Consider the following 23742-nt stretch of genomic DNA (forward strand, 5'->3'; position numbering starts at 1 on the left):
ATACAGATGGCTTCATTCAAGAAAGTTGAAGCTTTTGAAGTGCCTTTGAACACAACATTTGATGAAGTGATGATTTTGCCTATTTTAACTTTTCAGTGCAGATTTTGAGAGTAATGCAATATGACACCTAATCTTGGTACATGTAAAGGTAACGCATATTGATAAAGTACTACTAAAAATTATGATTGATAAATAAATGAATAAATAAATATATTAAAATTGCATCACAAGCATCTTTGAAATCATGTGAAAAGGGATAAAATATTACTACGTAATATGATAGAAAAACAAATAAATGTAGTGAAAAAAATATAAGAAGTTATTCTGAAATACTGCATACTCAAATTAAGAATAGAACACGCATAGGAAATAGTGTTGAAATAATATTACATATTATCATAAAATACAGTATACTTAAGTAAAAAAAAATAAAAAAGGTGTGTACATTATAACACCTGATGGGTATTAAAAAAAAAAACCAAGAAAAGTTATAAAATACGGCATTCTCAAAAAACAGAAAAATACAAAACAAATGTATTCACAGTAATAGAAAGAAATACAATATAAAGTGTACAGAACAGCATACCAAATACTATGCAAAGTAATAGGTCAATTGGTAAATTGCTATGCACGTAATAGGTAAATTAGTATTAAATACAGCAGATAAAAGTGATACAAACAGACAAATAATATACTGTTCTAGTATTTTAAAAAACGTTTTGGTTTTAAATAGTTTTGAAATCATCGAGATAAAAATAATAAAGTAAAAAAATGTAAAAAAAAAAAAAAAAAAAAAAAAAAAAGCAAAACAATTTTGATCTGACGTAACACAACTTCCGCTGCTTCATTACTGACGTCACCGAACAAACATGGCGGCGTCCTGCGTGCGAACCGTGGGCTCCTTCATCGGAAAATGTGGACATTGCAGTTTGGGTATAAATACAATTACATCGCAGGTGAGCCGACAGGTAAAGTGTGATGTTTGTCTCTGGCTAGGAAGTTGTGTTTTGCGTTTTAATCGAATGTGTGGGAGAGAAACACCGCAACGCAAAACCATAACGTCCTTGAGTTAGCATCCAGCCATAGCTCTGAAACTCCATCTGTGAATGCATGAAATAACACTCAACCAGGGTAGTGTTGGATTTTAGCACAGTGTAGGACTCTATAGTGTAATCACATATAAATTTGGACCTCCTATCTGCAGTTCGGCTGTAAAAATTTGCTGCTGCTGTTGATAGGTTAAGAGTTAAAATAGCTGTAGCTCCCCACTTCAACAATAACAGCAATGTCAACAACAGTAATGACAGCAGCTTTCTTCGTCCCAAGGTCCTGAACAGGCAGATATGTGTGAGCTCTGCCCTCCACGGAAAGAACATAGCATCTATGGGACCGGAGAAATTCACGGCGGAGTTCATCCAGAAGCAGGTGGAGGAGTATAACATTGGGAAACGACACCTGGCAAACATGATGGGAGAAGACCCTGAGAACTTCACCCAGGAGGACATAGATGTAAGTGTGTCAGTGCGTTATGATGTTAAAGAAACCCCACAGTGGGCATTATTTACCTGTCTGGAAGTAAGCGAACATAGAGGTGGGCTGATCCAAACCAAGACATCAGCTTTCTTCTAGTTTTCCTCTCATCTTCTCCTGTTTCTGGAAACTGGAACTGTGTGATGGCTTCTTGTTGTTGTTGTTGTTGTTGTTGTTGTTGTCTCTATAGAAACCCATTTTTGCACAATTTATATTATATTTTATATGATATTTAGTTTTAGATTAAGTAAACCTCAGTCCACAGTTTCCTTTACTTATATCTGCAATGTTTCCATCAGTTATGTTGAATTTTATGTCAAAGGTGCCTTTACCTACAGCTGTGACATCTGTGTAATTCAGACGCACTGCATGACACAGTTCAGAGAGCCGTCCTTGTGAAGGATTTATTATTAGTTTTGTGTTGATTTTTCTGATTGATTTGGTTTCTCTTGGCCCCTGTTAGGCACTGCGTCTTTGTAACCCATTCCTCTCCAATGATAAGTTGTAAGACAAAGACATTTATCTGACTTGAAAACTTTCACTTATAAATATTTAAGCTATTTTGATAATCATTTAGGGGTGCTTTAAGAAAGAAAGAGCATCTTCTAAAATGTCATAATTTAATGCTTTACTTTGCTCTTTGTCAGTTTTATCATGTTCATAAAAAGTAGTATTAGTATTTTCACCTAGAGCTCCAGCTGATGATTGTTTCATTGGCAACTAATCTACAGATTATTTCTGTCAGATGCATTTATTTTTGATTTTCCTGTCAGTCAGTTGAGTAATGTGCAGCAGTGTCTGATAATGTAGCATATTATCTGATATTTTGTTTTGTCTCAATGCTAAAACATTCAAAATATTAAATCTTTAGTAATATATATATATATATATTTTTTTTTTTTTTGCTGCTGATAAAGTTAGATTGATAAATCAGCAACATTCACGGTTAAAAGTGTTAAAACTGCAGTGCTTGATAGGTTTTTGTGGGAAAACAAGGAAAAGACTCCGTTATTACCTTTCAGCATATTATTTAAAAGAACAAGACAGTTCATTGTAGAATGATTCACTGCATCAGTGTCACATGGTTTCTTCAATTCCCGACTCCTATAAGAGACAAGAAGCTGATCCGATCCCATTTATCCCAGTGGGAAAAGTGAATCTGATTGAGAGATTTTGACCAAATTACCTAAATAAATATTGAACCTATCTTTCTCTAGCCATATTTCTATTGAATATTCAGACAGTAAAATTATATTTCTGAGACACAAAGATCAGGGGAAAAAAAAGGGTCGTATTTAGGAGAGGATAGGATAAACTTTATTGTCCAAGACGGGAAATTTGTTTTGGACAACAGCATTACATATTGCTGCATTCACATTCAGACCCATACAATCACAAAACAATCAAATGATTTGAGACCTGTCTCTGTCACCAACAGACTTACATGAGCTCTGGAAACACAACACAAGCATTTGGATTCTGTTGTCAGGTTGTAAAAAACATTGACACACTTTGTTTAATCGCTGGTGTTTTCAGACTGGTAGGAGGTTAAATATGTAATTCACATCTGTAATTACAGCTCACTGTTAATACTCAGTCAGTAATGACTCTGTGACTTGACATGGAAGCTTGGAAAAGTGGCTTTGCTTAAGCACAAAGGTGAGATTCATCTATATATTTTATTTAATCTTTTAATTTGTGAGTTAATAAATTCTGGGCTCTTTTAGTCCCTGACTTTGGCTCCTGCAGCTTGATAACATTTCTATATTTTATATGTTGTTTTGTGTTTGGAGAGGGACTACAGTGAAATTAGATAAGAGTTTGTCTTCTTGTCTATCAAGAAATTAAAAAGAATCAAGAAACTTTTTTTTATTCCAGTTAATCAGCAACAGCATTTTATAGACAGACTTTTTTGATGCAAATTGGGAAATTTTAGAGCAGCAGCAACATAGCAAAATAGAATACAAGAATAAAAGACAGAACACAAGAGCAAACATACTATACAAAATAAATTAGAGTATAAAAACAGAATTGGTAAAAAATCTGGACAATTCAGATAGTTAACTGTAACGTGCAAAGTAAAAAATTGAATTTTCATTGGGGAACAGGTAGATAAATAACATCAAAGTGCATAGTGGAAATTATGTTTATGAAAGGGGTTTTAACATCAGAATATATAGTAGCGGAAAAAAATTATTAGACCACCTTTGTTTCTTTCAATTTCTTGTTCATAAGAGTTTAATTTCAGAGCTGATATCTAGCCATTTTCCATGTTTTCTTGACAATATCCAGAATCACTTAAGTTCTTACATCAATAGCTATGGCATTGTATTGCCAAAAACAGTGTTTTTATCATTCCACATGACACCACAGTCACATGATACACACAGGAGTTAGTACTTGATTGCATGACCATTGTTTTTGATGACTGTTGATGGTCTAATAATTTTTTCAGGGACCTTATATATACTGTTGGAAGGACTTTGTGTTTTGGACAGGAAGAAAGTTAGCTTGCCACAGTGATATGTAAATGGATAAACAGAGTAGCACTTTTTGGGAAAGCCTTTCTACTTCAAAGGTACTCAAAGCACTTAACATTGCATCACATTCATCAATTCACACATCAGTCAAACAGTCAGAAGGAGAAACTTTGTGGTGTAGTGTCTTGCTCAGGGACACTTGGCATATGGACTGGAGCCCAGGAATTGGATGCCAACTGTCTGTTTTGTGGATGATCTGCTCTACCCCCTGAACCACTGGCTTCCAAATGTTTGTATTCAGGAAATGGAATGGAAACTGAGTCATAACAATGTCATTTACCGACTGTTGTCTTTAACAGCTACTGTAGTTTAGGCAGTTTGTCCCACAGTGAGGCTACATATTTAATTTTTAAAGAAAAATGCATGAAGCAAATCGTCATTGAAAGGCTGCAGAACCTCGTAAACCGAGACTTGACAGATTTCTAATTAGCATCTGTATTTGCCAATAATAATCTTCTCCCCGTGAGACAGTGAGTAGAAGCCACAAGCAGTTAAAGCGTTGAGAGAACCGATCCAGTCCTACCTTTGTGCTGGACAGGTGGGGTGTTTTAAAGTGTTTCACATCATCATGATCATCATTAGCAGTGGTGACTCCACAGACAGCAGGCAGGTGGGGCCTGCGTTTGCTAATCTGCTGCGTCAAGGATATTAGCAACACCCTCAAGACACACACATCCCTACTGCCCACTCTGACAGTACATTAGCCCTCCCTGCTCTAAACATTTAGCTTGATTTCCCACTCTCTTCCCACTGGCTCCCCAGCGTCCCTCACATGTAATGAAGAGAGTTGTTGGCACCGGACTGTGAAAGCCAAACCGACGGCTAGCAGCCCACGCGGAGCTGCGTGGAGGGACACGGGGAAAATCTGTGAGGACTGGAGCCCCCTCAGGTGAACCGCTGATGAAGACCCGTGAAAAATCAGGAAGATGTTTACATCCAGGTGGAAAAGTGGACACTGGGCGTCGGCCAAAGAAGAACTCTGTCAGCTGGAAACTGAACAGTGAAAAATACAGGAACTTTAAAAATGCCTGAGTGAGCGGAGGCCAACATGAAGCCAGAAAACCAAAAGTAGAACAACTGTTAAAATAAAACAGTATGGAACACAAGAGTCTGCACAAAAAGGATTGTATTAAAACAGATGGGAACAATTGTTTTTGGGCTGAGATGAGCACAGTCGATTCTTAGTAATCAAGGAGACCAGTAACTGATAATTTGGCTGTAAAATGTTAAAAAGTAGTTAAAATACTTTCATTATCACAACATATAAGATTTTAGGTAAAAGTGTTTAATTGAATATAACAGCGAGTATGGTTTTTGATTACCATGGTCAAGATTAGGAAGGGTATATATTTGGACATAGTTTAATAATTCATAAAGATAATTATGACAAGTTCACACAAATGTATACATAAAATCATGATTATGTGACATTATATTATACAACATGCACATTTTCTATCCACAAAGTCAAAGTTCATCTTCATTCAGGAAGTGCATGAAAGGGCAAACAGGGAAAAACAAAGCTGGAAAGACATTGTAATAATGACTCATGATTTTAGTTAGAATGATAAAATTTGGGTTTCATTTTCTCTGAAAGAAATATTTTTTAAAAATGTGATTGGTCTGCTGGTGTCTGGACTAAAAATTACTAAAACAATCAGAAATAGACCAGGACATCTCTGTAGTACTTCACTCATAAAGGTGTGCTGCAACACATTTGAGTTTTTATCAAATAATTGTAGCTCTTATCATTTGGATACTGCACTTGGCCATATTTTCATTGCTGACATTTCTATTGATTGTTCAGCCCTTATTGGACATGTTTCACTTGAATTAGTAAGACTTTGGACTGTGCTGATTGTTGCTATGCTGCTGGGATGAAGGTGTGTGTGAAGCATCTGTAGTTGAGACTCAGTAGACTCTTCCTGTCCTGTCCTTTGTGTTTGGCAGAGACATTCAAAGTGAGTCTGTGCTTGTAGTTGATCATGTCATCCAGTCTGATTCCAGTGTGTGATGTGACATCCTCCCGAGCCGCTCAGTTGGACGGGTTGGACTGTCTCTTCTTCTTCTGTCACTCTGTCTCCGGCCCTGTGGGATCTCTGCGGCTCTATGCAGAGACTCAGGGGATGCACAGGTGTGTCTTCATCTGTTCCCTGTCCATCTCTTTGCCTTCCCCTTCTCCTCTTTTTTTCCCCTTTAACTTCTCACTTGTCTTTCTCGTTCCATTTACACACACGTTTGTCTTGAGCGCAGCCCTATTCTCTTTCCCCGCTTTCCGTCGTTTTGACAACCTTAAAGGCAGCAGCCTGCTCCCTGAACGCAGCACCTGCTGCCGCACTAATTGAACCGACAGAGAGGAGGATGAAATGAAGGCAGGAGAGGGGTGGAGAGACGGTGGGACGGTGGAAGAGAGAGATGAACAGACTGTCTTGACGAGTGTGGCGGGGCCAGCACACTTCCTGTCTCCTTCTCACACACTTCTAGGGCCATCTGTATCCCCGCTAATAACACAGACACACACACTCTCACGGCAGAGGATGAACTTGGAGTGAACTGTTGGACGTCCACAGTGTCCTCTGCTCACTGTCAACAAAGCCAAAAACTTGTGCCTTTTTCTGCTTGTTTTCTCCCCTAAGTTCAGTGGCTGCAGTAACAACCACCCACTCACACACACACACTCACACACACACTGAGCACCAGCACGCTCGCCTTTCCTTGAACCCGCCAGCAGCTTGCGCCGCTTCTTCTTCTGTCACTTTCCCTGTCGTCCGTTGGTGTGACCTCTGTTGCGGAGACATGTCAGCGTTTGTCATAATCTGCCATCTTTCACATTTCCTCTTCCCTTGTTTTATTTATTTATTTATTTAGTTAGTTATTTCTCTCTCTCTTCTCCAGAGAAGCATCGCCTACCTCTTCCCCTCCAGCCTGTTTGTAAAGGAAGCCCGGCCCGTCATGAAGGTAAGTCTGGAGGTCCTCATCTCCACCCTCATGTAAACATACAACAGTCATTCCAATGACTATTGGGTTGGAAGTGAACACATACTAATTAAAGTTCATGTTGTTGGTACATTTTAATCTAGATTTTCTAAAAATATTTTATTCTTTTCTATTACGATTTCATCCTATACTCTCTTCTGCTTATATTTTTAATATTCTGGTCTTTTAGTGATTAAACAATTTGTTTTTCTTTCCTTCTGGGTATTCACTTTCTTTATCTAAAGTAACTAATTTTTGTTCAGGGGCCACATACAGTCCAAAATGATCTCAAACAGGCTGTACCAATAAAATAATAGCATAATAATGTATAAATAATGACAACTCCAAATGTTGTTCTTTGTTGTAAAACAAAAAAATAAAATTACATGAGCATGTTTGTAATTACAAGCTGTTGCAAAATTTCAAGCTAAAGCTTCATTCCTGTCATTGTTGACAACCAGTGCAAACCAGGAACACTTAATGTGCCGTTTTGGAGATGCTGACCCAGTCCTTTTTCTACTGTCAAAGTTACTCAGATCTTTACAATGCTCATTTCACACATTAACTTCGAGGCCATTGTTATGACATCACCCAGCAATGGCCATAATGTTGTGATTAATTGGTGTACGAAGGCAAGCAACTAATGACGACTTGTTTCCTCTTGATTTGTTATTGGGAATGTGGTAAAAAATCTAAGAAGAATTGGCGGTCCATTGCACTGGTTCTTGCAAGTTCAGTTATAAAGTCACCACTAAACTGTAAGTTGGAACTATTATCGTTATAAAGCAGTGTGTAGTGTTCAGTCACAATATAGACATGAGAAGTTAATCTAAACTACTCGTGTAAAGTCCAAAGTAGCCACAATATTGTTGCAGAAAATGACATCAGTGCTGTTTTTAAGGCAGTATTCATCACCATGTTGACATGAATATCTCATAGGAGGCTGAAAATAGCTTATGTTAATCACCAAAGTTAAATTTGTACAGATTTTTGCCATTCTTAATCAACTACTAATAGGATTTACAGACAATACATTTCAGTGTACATTAAAAACATTTGCATAATTGGAAAACTGGTGAAAAATGTGGGATTTGTCACAATAACACAAACAAAAGTTGTTAATATCTGTTTTGTTTTTCATTTTTAATGGTCTCTTTCATTTTCAGCATCCAGACATAATCTTTCCAAAGCAGAAAGGTGGGTCATTTGTGTTTCTGATGAAGCAAAATTGTGTTGTAATGGTGTGAACTCCCTTATAACTGATGGTGTGTCTTGCCCCTGTAGCGGCCCAGTGGGGAGAGGATGGACGGCCTTTCCACTTCCTGTTCTACACAGGCAAACAGGCATACTACTCCCTCATGCATGTGAGTACAGCAGGCAGCTACTGAGCCAAAGCCATGAGCAGCACTGTCAGGGTCTGCTTTTTTTATTCTATGTGAGGTGGAGGTAAATCTTTATCCACCTCAAATCCTTGACTTTTTCCCACCTGCCCCCCCGTCGCACCCTCGGGTCATATCCTATTCAGGCAGAGAGAGTTGTGAGAGAAGGCCGTGCTGTCCCTGAGGAGAGCCCATGTCAGATCCTCTTTTTCCACAAGGAGAGCTGCAGCTGAATAGAGTCGGGGTGAAAGGGAGGTGTGAGATTAGAGGGAGGTGTGACAGCAGGACGAGGCAGGACGGCAAAGAAGTCAGGATTAAAGGGCGATTCTTCGGAGGGAAACCGGAATCTACCTGCTCTGCTGAAAACGGAGCTCGAGTAGTTCAAGGAAACACCGGCATTTTCAGTCAACCACTGAGAAACATAATAATAACAATTACTAACTACAATGCAAGCAGTTATAATGGGTCCAAACACAGCCACCCAAATGAAGCCCCTATGACTTAGAGGTCGTAAACTTCATGTACAACATTAGGTTTGTTGGTTTGAAGTCCTAATGACCACAACACTGTATTAAGATCCAATCTAATATATGTGAAGTATCTACAGCAGTAAAAACAAAAGTTTCAGGGAAAAAAACTGCTGACTTTAATCAGCTTCCACCTCCCTACCTGCTCCCATGTTTCACACACAGCTACACTGCATCTGTATCTGCAATTTCACCACTAGATGGCACTAAATAGTATACACTGAACTAAGATTGGGAAATATCTCAAGTTCATTTGATTAATCTAGGTTTTGCTGTCTGAAAACCACAAAAAATGTCTAAATTGCTAAATTATTCCTCTGGAGATACTCAAGAAAATATCAAAATGCAACCTGTATGCTTCTTAAAAATAAATTAATTGTCAATGTGTTTCTCCATTGAAGATCCATTCTGTATGTGAAGTATGTACAGCAGTAAAAACAGAAGTTTCAGGGAAGAAACAGCTTCTATTAACCTTAATTATCGTATTTAGCCAGACCTCCATTTACACTTAACATGTTTTTAGAGCTTTTGTCTGGACAGTATGACATTTATTGCATCAGTTTTCTAAAGTTTTATACCAGTAATTTAATGTAACAAATAAGCAAAATGAGCCACAAACTGAAAAAGTAATCAACACAAAGCCAAAATGAATTGAAAAAAACAAGAAAATGAATAAAAATTTGACAAACCAATCAATAAAATGACCCAAATAACCAAAACAAAACCCCAAAAATTAACATATATGAACAAACTAATCAACAAAATGAACCAAATAACCCAAAAAAACCAAACAAAATGAACAATGTTGAACAAAACACAAAAAGAGCAAAATAATCAACATAATAATCAACCAAAAGAATAAAATACTCAACCAATTGAACATTCAACAGCTTCTATAAACCAAAATGGTATTTAGTGTTCAGCATCATGGAGTCATACTTTCACAGATTTTTTTGGTTTTCTTTTTTCTTTCTTTTTTTTTTTTTTTAAAGCAGATATTCCAAACCTTCACAAATTGTGCTTATTTGATGATTTCCTACATTTTGGACCAAAATGTGGCCGATAGAACAGGAAAGGAGCCGGTTTTGCCAAATGATTAATAGTTGAATTGATGAAAAGGATCAGTAGCCTAGATTTTTTGTGTAATGCAAATGGCCTTTAAAAACCTTGTATTCATCGTCTTACATTACAGAAGGTTAACGGTCAACCCATTTGACTCTAAGATGTTGTTCAACATGTATCAAATTTTGTTTTTTACAGTTCAGGCTAGAGAACGTTTGTTACACGGTACAGATAAAAGTTTAGAATTGTATCTCTGTTGTTCTGTGTTGCTTGCTGTTTATATATACATAGTGTGTTAGAGAAATGTACATTTTTGTTTATTCTAGAAGCTACTGATAGTATTTGCCTCCAAAGTCTAATGAAAATATTAACATTTCCAACATTTATTTGCAATAATGAAAACAACAAAAGTGCAGTGACTTTAGTTAATGCAAAGAAAACAAATTGATGTTTTGATATTTTACTCCCTTAAATGTAATTTCACAAAAAAAAAAAAAAAAAAACTTTTGGTGGAACACTTGTGATTTTACAGTTTTGGTTTTTTTTCCTTTTTCAGAGCTCTATTAATTCACAGTCCAGACAATAGTGGTAATAATAACATCTGTAAGTGTCCAACAGGAGGCATTAAATCTACCACCCCTCTGGACCTTTTAGGATATTGAAAATATTTGAATTTGGCAGTGATAAAGGGTTTGATGAAAGGTTTCGGTGGAATAAATTAAAGCTCAGAAAAGATGAATATTAACATTCATGTCATATATTTAACACAGTCTGGAAACATGCGTTGATGCGTAGAATAAAAGAGCAGCATATGTGTGCAGTGATTGTGTGTCCCAAATCGTGTTCGAGGTGTGGCACGTCTGCCGTGTCAGCCTTTGTCCCTTCATGGGGAGCGACTCCTCCACAGGGATTTGGAGGGAAGTGGGGTGGGGCGAGGTGGAACTGGGGTTGGTGGGTAGATGAAGGGGAGGGGTGGCCGAGACCCCCAGAGAGACCAGGAGAGAGCAGTGATAGTCCTCCGCAGACCTCTTCCTCCACCTTTTGGTTGTTTTCTCACCTTCTCAGAAGCTGCTGACCTTGTGCAAAGACATTTTTTTTTTTTTTTAGATGAGAGGCGTATCTGAGACAGAGGGGGCGGGATCTCTATATATGGGTCCAAGTGTCTGATACAAGTGCAGCATTGTGCCCTGCAGCTACAATCTGCAGTGCACCCTGCTGTGGGTTTAAATAGGTACATCAGACATGTCTGAGAGCTCGCACTGCCTGTCTGCACATCAGACTCCGCTGTTCCTTTCAGGGATTTTCAGATCTGGATAAGTATGGAATAAATTCAAGGCAATGGAAAAAAAAAAAACGATCTCCAGACTATTGGCCCTATGCTCTTTTGTAAAATGTTAAACGTTAGTAGAATTTGTAGAAATAAATTGATGTATGATGTAAGTTCATGGCTTGTGGAGCAGGTAAAATGTTTACCCCTGTGTGAGAACAGGGTTAGCCTTCAGAAACAAGTCAAAAATAAGGTGTGTCTGAAACACGTAGAGAATATTATGTCAAAAATTGGTTTGTCTACTGCTGCTTTGACGCTTGAGTTTGGCCTTTTGTAGCCATTTTGTTTTTTGTTTTTTTTACCCTTGGCCTTCGCCGCAGAGTATTGTCATCAGTTCGTTGTCCATCCATCTGTCCATCTGTCCGACTGTGTGTGCAAAAACTTTGGCATGGTTTTCAAGTGTGGGCATGTTATGTTTTGTTCTGTATTTGGAAGCTGATGAGGAGTGAAGAGTTAAAACTCGGCCAAGCTCATGCTAACTTACAGAAAACAATGAACGCACTGTTAATTATCACCGTTATATCAGACACCACCACCCAAACTTAGACACTATACCGGCTGAAAGTGTAATAATGTTAGAAGAGAGTATTCGTTATCAGTACTGAATTAGTTTTAACATCAGCAGAGGTATTTAACGGGTGCTGACAGGCTGGGTCCTGTTGGTCACTGGTGTTAAACATCATGAAACATTTGGTTAACAGAATACTTGTGTCATTTTTCAACCACAGTCCATCACTCCTTTAACTGCCTGTACACTTGTCATAAAACTTTTTGTACCAGGCTGTAAACGTGTTTATTTCTGCTGTACAACTGGACATTATAACATGGGGGACATATAGGAATTGACTCACTTCTTAGTAGATGCTTAAGGAACTACATGTTTCTTTGTATTGGCTTCATTTTTCAGTGCTGCCTCTACACCTGCAGTCTCAAGGGTTTGGTGTCAATTTATAAAAGCTACAATGTAAAGCTGCTGTCTTCTGGGAATTGTTTTGTAACATCATAGCACCCAACATAACCGATCAAACAATTTATTAAAAACATGAGGATGTCTGTACTCGGATCAAATATGGTCTGAAAATTAACAGAATGTGTGGAAAAAAGTGGAGTTTTGATGTAGAATATGTTAGTGAACTTCCTCCTGTGCTTACAGCCTTTCCTATTCCAGCTCCTTTTCGTCTTGTGTCCATTCCAAGGCTTTTCATTTGCTGTAGCCAACCATACCACAAACACTCACTTTCTCTCTCACACACACACACGCGCACACACACACACACACACACACAGAGCGGTGTTGCCAGCAGGGGGCAGTGGTGTGTAAAGCAGACTTCCTGCTCGGTCGCTCTGCTCTGTCTGTTTAGCTGAGCCCAGGCATTGGAGGTGCATTAACCTGCTCACTGCTCCACTGAACCCTTTATGGCCAAGCGCCCTGAGGAACACCCCCACCAGCCCCTTGTCATACACTGTACCCCCCCCACCCACCCGCCCGCCCTACCTCTGCATCCACTGCTCTTTGCTCATACTTGTATTCCTGCTTAGTTAGTCCAGTTTAAATGCTTCAAAGTCCTCCTCTCATAACGAAGTCTGAGCCCGGAAGCATTAAAGGCCACTCACAGAATGGAATGAGTGGAGCTCTAGTTGTCTGTCTCTGTAACAGACTAAATGTATCTAGATACCGGCCCCCTCCTCGCTTTTCATCCAGACAATCCATGCGAGTTATTCCTCACCATTGTAGGGCCCAGTGTTTGCAAACGTGTAACGCAAGCCCCTTATCCAAGCCTCCTGTTCTTCAGATTCTTTTTTTTTTTCACTTTTTCTATTACACTTTTTTTTTGTAAGGAAAATTGGTTTTGCTTGATGTTTGCTTTTTTCGTGCCCCCTCCCCTTCCTCTACCCCTCTGTCGCCGGTCGGAGTGGCAGCGGATTAGGCACACTCTATCAAGAAGGAATTAAACAAACATCTGGTGAATAATTGACGGGGAAATGAGTTCTCACCCAGGCGCTGGGTGGCTGAGGTGTGTGAGAGAGGGATAGATGGGTGGGGGTTGGGGGATCTGCCTCGGGGACGTGACCGGCATGCCCCCCCTTCAGTGCGTCTGCACCAGTGTGAGGTTGATCTAATAATGTCAAGTGAGCTCTGATGGGCATCCTGTCAGTTATTTAGTGTCAGGTTTCTCGACCAGCATGGTGCAGTTTTGTCTTTGTCCAGTATTTCAGATCAGAAAAACTTGTTTTTCATGAAGTGTTTGCTTGATGTTTAACTAGTTTAATCCCGCTGACAACAATTACTCTATGGTTATTTAACTGTTTAATGAGACTATGAAATACAGTAATTGCATTGTTGTCATTATTAGTTCCCCTCAGTTTGCATTGCCATGGTATCTTTATATAGCCTGTCTAATAAAGTTCTGAACACACTTGTGATCATACCTAGTTATATTTACCTAGTTACATTTGTTATAATTACATGTTATTCTTAATTTTTATATGTTTAAAGAGGTCAATTTTGAAGAATTTGTGAAAAATGTCCACTGTCAACATTTGGTGCAGAGTGTAAAACTTATATTTTCACTCAAATAACCAACACAAAATAAAAATAAATAAATACTGAATATGTGTTAGGGAGGTCTAGAGAGTGAATAGTTGTATTTTTAAGCGGAAAATTTGGGATTAAACAGGTTAAGATTCAACCGATGTTAATAAATATGGAATGCTAAGTATTTGGACAGAGAGACAAATTTTGTAATTCTGCATCTGTACACAACAACAGTGGTTAAAATGAAGATATGTTTGGTGATGTTCGTTAGTTCCAGACTTCAGTTACTGAACAGGAAGGATTTTCACCTACCTATTAAAAACAACATTCTTATTTATGAAGATTAATTAATCCAATTACTTTTGAGCCCCTGAAAAGGGAGCATTTATGAATAAAAACAGTTATAATTTGTAAATGGTCAATGCACTATTTTTGTGAAACCTGTAGAATTAGAGCTGAAAGTTCACCCTTCAAACACATCTTAATCGTTAGACTAGATCCGGGTGTCAAAGTCATTTTAGTTCATACACCCAAATATGATATCAACTGGGCTGGGCAGTATAATATCTAAAAAAAAAAATAAAATCCCATTATGAAAATGTTTACATCTACAAAATTTCCTTAAAAATCTGAATAACATGAACATCCTAAAATGTCTTATGAAAAATAAGTGCAATTTTAACAATATTATGCCTCAGTTTATCATTCACATTACAATTTACAGATCACAGTGGATTTACAAATGCACAAAATATTTAGTAACAGGCAGAATATTGTTAAAATTCCACTTACTTCCCTTAAGACATTTCAGGTTGTTCATATTTGTTCAGGTTACTCACATTTTTTGTGAAAGGATATTTTGTAAATGAAAACAGTTTCATGTAATTTTTCGTTTTTACACTAAAACAAAAAGAAAGATTTAGGGTTGTCCTTATTTATAGGTTATGTTATTATTTGACTGGTCTGACCCACTCGAGAGCATCTTGGAACCTGAACTATTATGATTTTAAACATCCTTGATTGTTAATATTTTCAGTGTAATTTTTGCATTTCACAAATTCATCACACGGGCCAGATCGGACCCTTTGGCAGGCCAGTTTTAGCCCACAGGCCACATGTTTGACACCTGTGGCCTGATTAACAAAGAAATACAAACCAGGCATTCAAACACATACTGGCTTTATTGATTCATATGACAATTTTACGATGAGTCTATAAAATGGGACACTGTGTCACATAAGTGTCGGGTTAAAATTCTTAAAACTGTGCATTTTGTCTGAGCAGTTGTTGGAAACACTGATATTCAGATGATGCTGATTTAAACCAGAGAAAGACAGTCCATCATGGTTGAAGTCTGAGCCTGTTTTACTGGTGTTTTATAACCATTTTGAATCAGAGTACCTGTTGAACCCATGTGGTGAAAATCTTTTTTATTATGTTTTTCTTTATTTTATCCAAAGAACCATTTACAGCCTATAATGTGGATGTCTCTGTATTTTTAGGATCTGTACGGAAAAATCCTCAAGCTAGAGAAGTACCAAGATCGTCTGAAAGTGAAGGGACTCTTCTCCAGTGAAGGCAAAAAGGCGTAAGTAGAGCGTCAGGGTTTAGGGAAATAAATGTTGAGTTTTATTAAACGATGAATTGAAATCCCGCCCCTTCTCCTGTGCCCTATGGTATCTAACTTGAAACTGTGAAAAATATAAGCAGTGGTCAATGGTTCGAGAATAATTTAAATCTATACTTACTATGATTGTCATTTTAAAAGAACTTTATGAGGCAAGAAAACCGTAGTTTTTGGTAAAGATTACAATACATTTCTAGCGTTGTATTAAACAGCTTACATGGATTGTGCACGTCGCCAACACCTGAACAGCTGTTACCTCAGCACATTTCACAGCCTTCAAGGGTGATGTGAAAAAGTATTAAATCAGATTAGAATTGCCACAATCTGAGCTGCAGACATAGACAGTGGGCCTGTTTACATGGCCATTAAAATCAGATAACTGGGAGAAATCAGATAATTGTAATAATCAGATCTGACGCATTTACATGTACTTTAGAAATACAATAATCGATAAACTCAGGTTTAGACATTTTAGCCCATGATGATTATTACTATTATGATCCTTTGCTCACATGTGACTGTCACGTCTTTTTTCTACAATTTTTTTTTTTTTTTACACATGTGCAGATGTAAAATAACTAAATAAATCAGATTATAGTATGCAATCATGAAAACATAGAATATTGGGGACGAATCCAGATGTTTTAATCTGACTTCTCATAATCAGATTACTGTTGTTGTCTGATAAAACAGATCTGATTATACTGTTTATAATAATCTGAAAACTCTAGAAATCAGATAATGATCAGAGTATTAGTGTGGATGTAAACAGGCCTCCATGACTTTCAGTTTGTGTAGTCTTTATATTTATATATTTTCAGTCTGACACTAAAATGTTTTACAACATATTTATTGATTATATTTATAATAACTGCTCTCTTTGTACATTTCTGATTTAATCATTTTTAATATATTTATATACATACATATTTTTAACACACTTGATACAGTAGCTGCTACAAGAGATCGCTGCTGAACAAAGTCTCATTGTATCGTGTTCAATGACAATAAAGCTTCTTCTTCTTCTGATTATTACAATGATCTGATTACTCCCAGGTTTCAGAGCTTTATGGTCATTGTAAACAGGCTCAATATGTTTCCACTGACAGTACCAACTCAACTCATACTTCTTTCCTCTTCTTTTATGTGATCACAGGTACTATTTTAAGTACCACCTGAAACCTGCAGGTCACATATCGATGGATCCAGAATCATTGCACTATCGTATTGCAACCCTAACCCCAAATCAACCTAATGAGAAAACGTACATTTTCAAATCGGCTCTGTCTTGATAAATCAGTGACAGATTTTAAATCAGAAGAACTACACTAATATATCTTGCCTGAAAATTCTAATCTGTAGTTATGAGGTACCTCTTCCACCATTGTTACACTGACAATGAGATGACACTGTGTTTACATTGTGTTGCTGTGACAGAGCCAAGTTGAGTTGAACCTTGACCTCATTTAATTTGTCATTGGAAAATAAATGAACAGTATGGAACTGTGACTCAAGACTGATGGATGGAATTATTACACCTGTACACAAAAAGATATGAGGAAAAAGTCAGAAACAAAGGCATTTAATTCTCTGCCTTTGGTTTTGTTTCTGTCCATCAGGTCTTTGGGATTGAGTCGATGGTTAACGAAGGAGGAGCTGGAGCAGCTGCTGGTGCAACCCACCTCCCAACAGGATGTAAGCACACACTCATCTTCTTCTAGATCTACTCCTACTTCCTTCCTCATGCAATCACTTCCAAAAATGTGCAATAACCCTGTATCATGTGAATTATGTGCAGTAAATTGTGCAATAATCTTCTGCACTTCATGCAAAATCCTCTGTTCTTGCAAAAACAATGCAATTTTTATTGAATATTTATCCAAACATAAATGCTCTATTTTGATATAGACTTGAGTTCATAGATAGACAAACTGTTAATATTGTTAATATTATGTATGTTCATATTTTATGTTTATTTTCATTCTACTTTTAGTTCTATTCTTATTGAACTTTTTGTAAAAAATTTTACGTCCTATTTTCTTATTTTTAGTTTTTACCCCACCCCCCAAAGGGAAGGCAAGGGGTATAGTTTTTGGTTTGGTTTGTTTCTTTGTTTGTTAACACTGTAGCAGCAAAACTATTGGTTGAATTCATACCAAATTGGGTTTATAGATTTCCAGTGACCCAGAATTGATATGATTACATTTTTGGAAAATTAGGTCAAAGTTCAAATTTTTTAAAATTTTTTCATTCTTTTTTTTCCTCTGTTTACTTACAATGGCCAAAATTTGTCTATGCTGACATCAGCACACACATAGACATGATGACATCAGCTGGATCAATGCGAAAATATGCTACAATACGTGCGAGGGGCGGGGTTTGTTGTGCCTGACACCACTTGTTTAATTCTGTATTCATTCTATTCATATTTTCTGATGTATTGTTTGTTTGTTTTTTAATTAATATTGTTGCACTGACTGGAGTCGCACTCTTTATTCTATTCTATTCTATTCTATTCTGTTCAGTAGAGGTGAACATGTGTTTTTTTTGTCTTTCTCCAGTATAATCACTTCATCCAGCTGATAGAGCGCCTACTGTCCATGCCCTACAGCGGCACAGAAGAGGAGTTTATCCTCCGTTACCGGTACCAACTGGAGGCTGAGTCCAGGAAGCAAACTGTGCAGCCACTACAGAAGGACGAAAAGGGCGTGGCCTTTAGCTCCGCAGAGGGTAAATCCAGAACATTAAATCTATACATGTAGAGTGCTGGTCATTTCATGAATCATTGCTGTTAATTAGATTTTCATGCTCATAGACGGCTCAGATGTCTAATATGTGGACTTTGATTGACCAGTATAATTTGAACTCCCTTCAAAGCTTTGGTTTCTTTAAATTAATGAGAATATTAGACTTCCGTTCTTTTGTCTTAATATGGTCACTTCCAGTTCCAAAAACACACAAGAGCAACAGCTGAAATGCACATTTAAAGCTTTGAAACTGGAGTCCACAAACCAGCATCTGAAAAAAGCTAGAATATATTGAAAAAGTGATTTTTTTCCTATAATTGAATCTAATATCTTCTAGATTTATTACACAGAAAATGAAACATATCAAGCTTTTGTTTTGGCATCTTAGTATACATGTAAGAACTCTGGCACATCTACAATCTTTTATAATATTCTAATATTTTTAGATGCATCCATAAAAGCTACCTCTAGGAGTTAAATAAGCCTGGGTCAAGCACAACCTACTCAGCGGGTGCCTGTTGAAAGTAGTGCTGTAAAAGGCATTAGATCGTCATGGAAAATCAGAATAACATAAATCCACTGTAAAAAGTCAGGCCCATTCTGAATCTGCACAACAACTAGGTCTTAACTCTCATTCATAATGGATGTGAACGTTTTGTTGTTTTTATTTATTTATAATTTTATTTTTTCATTTGGGAAAATACTTTACAACAGAGTAAAAAAAAACAAAACAACTAAGCACATTTGTAAAAATCAACAATGGCAAAACATGAAATTTAATATAATATAAACATGATAATAATTTTAATAATAGTTTAATATAGTTAAACTAGTTTAAAATAGTTTAATATAATATAAACACATTCCATATAAGTTCTCTGTTTAGAAAAAAAACAACTCTTCTTAAAATAAGTCTTCCCTTTTTTTGTTATATTTTGTTAGATATGGATGTAAAAGTTTTAAGCCTAAATGATTGAAAATTGCAGAAATTAAGGAGGACATGTTTATACGAGTGGCTCATTAAACACACAATGCCGTTTGTTTATTTCTATCCTGTATATGGTAAGACCAAAGGTGTGTGTTAATGTCGTGTCCACAGGCCGGAGAAAGACGTCCAACTCATCAGTGATCCTCAGAGACTGCGGGTCGGGCCGAGTCACTGTCAACGGCCAGGACTACCTGCACTACTTCCCCTTCCTCCAACACAGGTACAGAACAGAGCCTGACAGAGAGGGGGAAGTGTGTTTCCACTGTGAACAAACGGAGCTTTCCACATCACAGGCTCCACATTCACAGATACCACTGTCCTTAAAATGCAAGGCATGATGTGTTTCACCCCCCCAAAAAATTAAAAAGCAGCTTTTTCACTCTTCACAGCATCGCCTCGTTTTTTATTTATCTCCTTGTAGTAAGTTAATTACACAGTTGAGTGATTGTGTGTCAGTTTGTGTGTGTGTATATATGTGTGTGTGAATGTCCAGAGCGGGTGTTGTCACGCAGTGTGAGGACGGGCTGTAATTGGAGCAGAGAAGTGACAATTGACTTTGTCAGCAGCCATAGGCCATTCAGCCTGAGACGCCATCCAGAACACTTTCTTTTTCACACACTCTCACACACTTATACACACACTCAGCTCTTATCCTTTTCCTGCTGAGTCAGAACTTACTGTGTAATATGTGGTGGTGAGATTGTAAGAGAAAGCTTTTCACAGTGCAGGATCCTCTCTCCTTGTCTGAAAAGTCACCCAACCAGACATTAAATTAGCTAAGCCGGCGCTGTTGATACCGCTATCTGTTAAACAGCACACACTTCTCCCACACTCCATTCTCTCACCTCAGTTTTTATCATCCCGTCTTTTTCCTTTTGCAGGGAGCAGCTGATGTTCCCTCTACAGTTCGTGGACATGCTCGGTCGCTTCGACCTGCAGTGTACGGTGAGTGGCGGCGGACCCTCCAGCCAGGCAGGGGCGCTGCGGCTCGCCATATCCAGAGCCCTGCTCAGCTTCCTGTCTGAGGGAGACATGGAGAACATGAGACAAGGTGGGGACTCTTCTTCTCTACTCTAAACCCTCCCAGTAACTTGGACAGATTTCAATTCCAATTTCTTCTGGTCTTAAACAATCAGCAGCTAAAGAGATGTAAGATGCGTTTCCATAAACATATTTAATGCATTTTTTGACATTTCACACTGGAAAATGTTTTTGGAAACACAAAACAAACTAAAAATAAATGGAGACTAAACAAGACAGCGCTTAACCTAACATTTCCACCTTTAATAACGGCCTGGAAGTCCCTCCAGACCTTTAAATATAACTGACTATGTAGTTTATGTATCATTAGTTCATATGATGCATTCTCTGTCATGGAGTTAACCCGTACCTTATATTCAGGTCTAACTTGGGTTTTCCAGTGACGAAGGATCAGCCAATATAAAACCTTTAGGGGCTAAAGCAAGTGCATGTTTGGAAATCCCCAACAAACATGATTTGTCTCCCAATAGATAGAACTGAATGGATTCATGTACAGGTTTATTTAACCAGCACTAAAGTGTTTTATTTAACTTCTCTCCAAAACTAAACATTACATGAGTAAAGGAACGGTCATGATTTTACATTACTAACACAAATTGTTCTGTAGTTTTATGAAGATGGACAGGTGTAAAATAGTGGTGATTGAGTATCCTATAATAATAATAGTTATTATTATTATGATGTAATTTTCCTTGAGCATCCACAGTAAACCAGCCCACATTTGATATCAGGGTAAGGAAACAGCAGATTTTGGAAAAACTTTCTCACAAAAACATTCTTTGGTTGCCTGAGATGGTTTTTGCCTTTGTTTTTTGTTTTTTTGTTTTGCCAAAGAGCAAATGTGTATAGACAACACCTTTTTTGAGTAAATTCTGGTAATAGTGAACATTTAACATCGATCATCCTGATATTCTATGAAATCATGTCTGGTCCGACAGGTCGGAAAAAGGAAACTACATTATTCCTCTGCCCTCTCTGCCCTGCTTCTTCTACTCTGTTTAAGAGATCAGTGGGAAATATAACCTACAGCACCACCTGCTGGAAGCATAATGCAGCCTAGCGCTGCAAACCAGTTTATGGAAACATATTTAATTTGCATTTTGTTTTTGCAAGTTTAAAAAAGTTTTATTTATTTATTTATTTTTTTAATTTATCATTTATTTACTTCTCAGGTATTGTACACAGCCGTTGACAAAAGCCACCCCTACTTTCCAGTCTGTTGATCATTTTATAAATGTTTCGATACATTGTTTGGTTTATAAAATTTCTGAAAATGGTGAAGCGTTTCCCTAAGCCTCAAATGTTTTTTTTTTTGGGTCCCCAACCCAAATATATTCCATTTACTGTCATAGAAAGGGAAAGAAAACAGAAAATATTCATATTAGGATATTATTAAGATACTGAACTCAGAGAATTTAGACTTTTGTTCCATGAAAAGTCACTGATAATCATAAAAAATAGTGACTGATTAATTTGTAAGCTAACTGTTGCAGCTCTTGTGGTTCTGCAAAATAAATGAATAAATAAAGGAATCTATAAATAGATCATAAGATGGTGGGTGTTATATCATTTGCCTGTTTGGGAACTAATCCAGAAGAATCCTTTTCTTTATAAAATGCCCAAACAGGAATATAAAATGAATTTGAAAAGAAAAATCTGTGTTCTTGAATGAAAGAGCTGAGACTACAAATGCATTTCAGTAAAATCTTCAAATCAGATCAGAACGGACAAAATGTTCCCATACACTGGCTGAAGGATGGGTGGAATAATATTCCACAGTGAAGGATTTTTTTTTTCATTGTTTGTAAAATATTAAAACAGTTGGAGCGGCTTTGGTCATTACTGTCTGAACTTCCAGTGAAGACCCAGCAGATGGCAGTGTTTCTACTGTATTGAGCTGAAAGCCATTGACAAGGAGAGACAATGTATTGAATGGATGTAATGGTGATAATCCTCCATTAATAAAAAGGATATTATACATATAGATCACGACAAGTTAAAGTATACATGCAGTTGCTATTACAGTGACAGGAAGCAAGTTTCTTGGACAATAGGGTGAAAAATATTTGAATAAACAAATTAGGTGTAAAAATGGTCCAAAAAGCAGCTCAGTGGTGAACATTTGTGAATTAACATGAAAATTAATTCTCTTTACTCTGTGTCGGTTTGCAGCCGGTCTGTTGACTCCTGACCCCAGAGTACGAGAAAGGAAGAAGCCAGGCCAAGAGGGAGCACGCAGGAAATTCACCTGGAAGAGGCGCTGAGGAGGAAAACCCCAAACCCCTGACCTGAACCTGAAAATGTCAGATGCAGAAACGTGTCTCTGTATGGAATAAGTGCCTGCACTTGTTTTACAAAACAGCTGCAGTGAACTCCTTCACCACCAGAGGGAAGTCTGTACCGAGGAATTTATATTAAATGTCACTGTTAAATATGTTAACCAATAAATTAAGTTTTCATAGAATGTAGACTTTGTGTATTTGTGTTTACCATTTTAGCTGCTGTGGATTGATAATATGAATATTTTACATATTCATATCAAATTTTTCTTTTGCCAACTTGTGAGCTATACTGAAGTCATAACTTGACAGTACATGACAGAAAAGTTCATTCAGGTTAAAAATAAATAAATAATTTAAACTAGGCACTTAAGGCAAGCTTTTAAGCTTCAGAATATCTGGATGCTCTAAACAAGATTACTTTGATATCGCAGCTTTTCTCTTGGTTAATTTTTATCATAGGTCACTTTATACGTTCAGATACATTTGATGTTAGATTAACATGCTCATTACTAGAAAAGAAAAACTTTTCTCAAGCAAAACAGAAGTTTGATAAATGATGAAAAAAAGTATTTTGACTAAAATGAATAAATGTTGTCAGTCAAGACCCTCTAAACTAATTGATGTGCATATTAAATACATTTAATGTACATATTGTTCTTCCCAAGCCTTAATATATTTCATTTGATTTAATTCTTTTTAGTGTTATTATAATATTTTTCTTTATTTACATATCCATGCACATAATACCTGTTATCACAATGAAAACTTGGTTTGTGCCAGAAAGTAGCCATCCTAACCTTTAATTACATACGATACTAACATGCTTACATTTATGTCCAATCAAATTCCCAAACGTCCCGCCCCCTTCTGATACACGATGCTTATTGACAGCTGATTGGTCAATTAGATAAGTGAGGCTGGGTCAAGTTTGTTTACACTGCAACATTATGATGCTAGTGAAATACGATTTTACAACGACTGCTAATTTAAAGAATGCTGTAAAGCGAAACGGAAAACCTTTATTTACCCAAAAACGTGAATGACAAGAATGTGTCTCCTTTGAGGTGCGAGTGTGTCAGTAGGTAAAAGATTTTATGTTCATTAAAAGTTTTCATGGGGCTATAACTAAATAACATGTAAGCTAATATTTTAGAGTTAGCATGGCGTCAATTCTTGCATA

General features: G+C 37.1%; 2 protein-coding genes across 2 annotated transcripts; both read left to right on the top strand.

The window, feature by feature from the left end:
• LOC115434446 (ly6/PLAUR domain-containing protein 6-like) overlaps nt 1-23742 on the top strand; it is a 1359089-nt gene that overhangs the window by 916351 nt on the left and 418996 nt on the right.
• Nucleotides 865-22741, top strand: mrps9 (mitochondrial ribosomal protein S9). Of its 2 annotated transcripts, none has more exons than XM_030156865.1 (11): nt 865-956; nt 1327-1509; nt 6966-7028; nt 8213-8243; nt 8331-8410; nt 15380-15465; nt 17124-17199; nt 18066-18234; nt 19351-19459; nt 20121-20290; nt 22453-22741. In XM_030156865.1, the coding sequence occupies exons 1-11, from the start codon at nt 870-872 to the stop codon at nt 22542-22544; spliced, it is 1146 nt and encodes a 381-aa protein (XP_030012725.1). In that variant the 5' UTR covers nt 865-869; the 3' UTR covers nt 22545-22741. The 2 variants fall into 2 exon arrangements, with proteins under 2 accessions (XP_030012725.1, XP_030012716.1); XM_030156856.1 differs by having other exon boundaries at nt 867-968.

Source organism: Sphaeramia orbicularis, chromosome 2 (genome assembly GCF_902148855.1).
Source record: "Sphaeramia orbicularis chromosome 2, fSphaOr1.1, whole genome shotgun sequence".
Classification (NCBI taxonomy): domain Eukaryota; kingdom Metazoa; phylum Chordata; class Actinopteri; order Kurtiformes; family Apogonidae; genus Sphaeramia; species Sphaeramia orbicularis.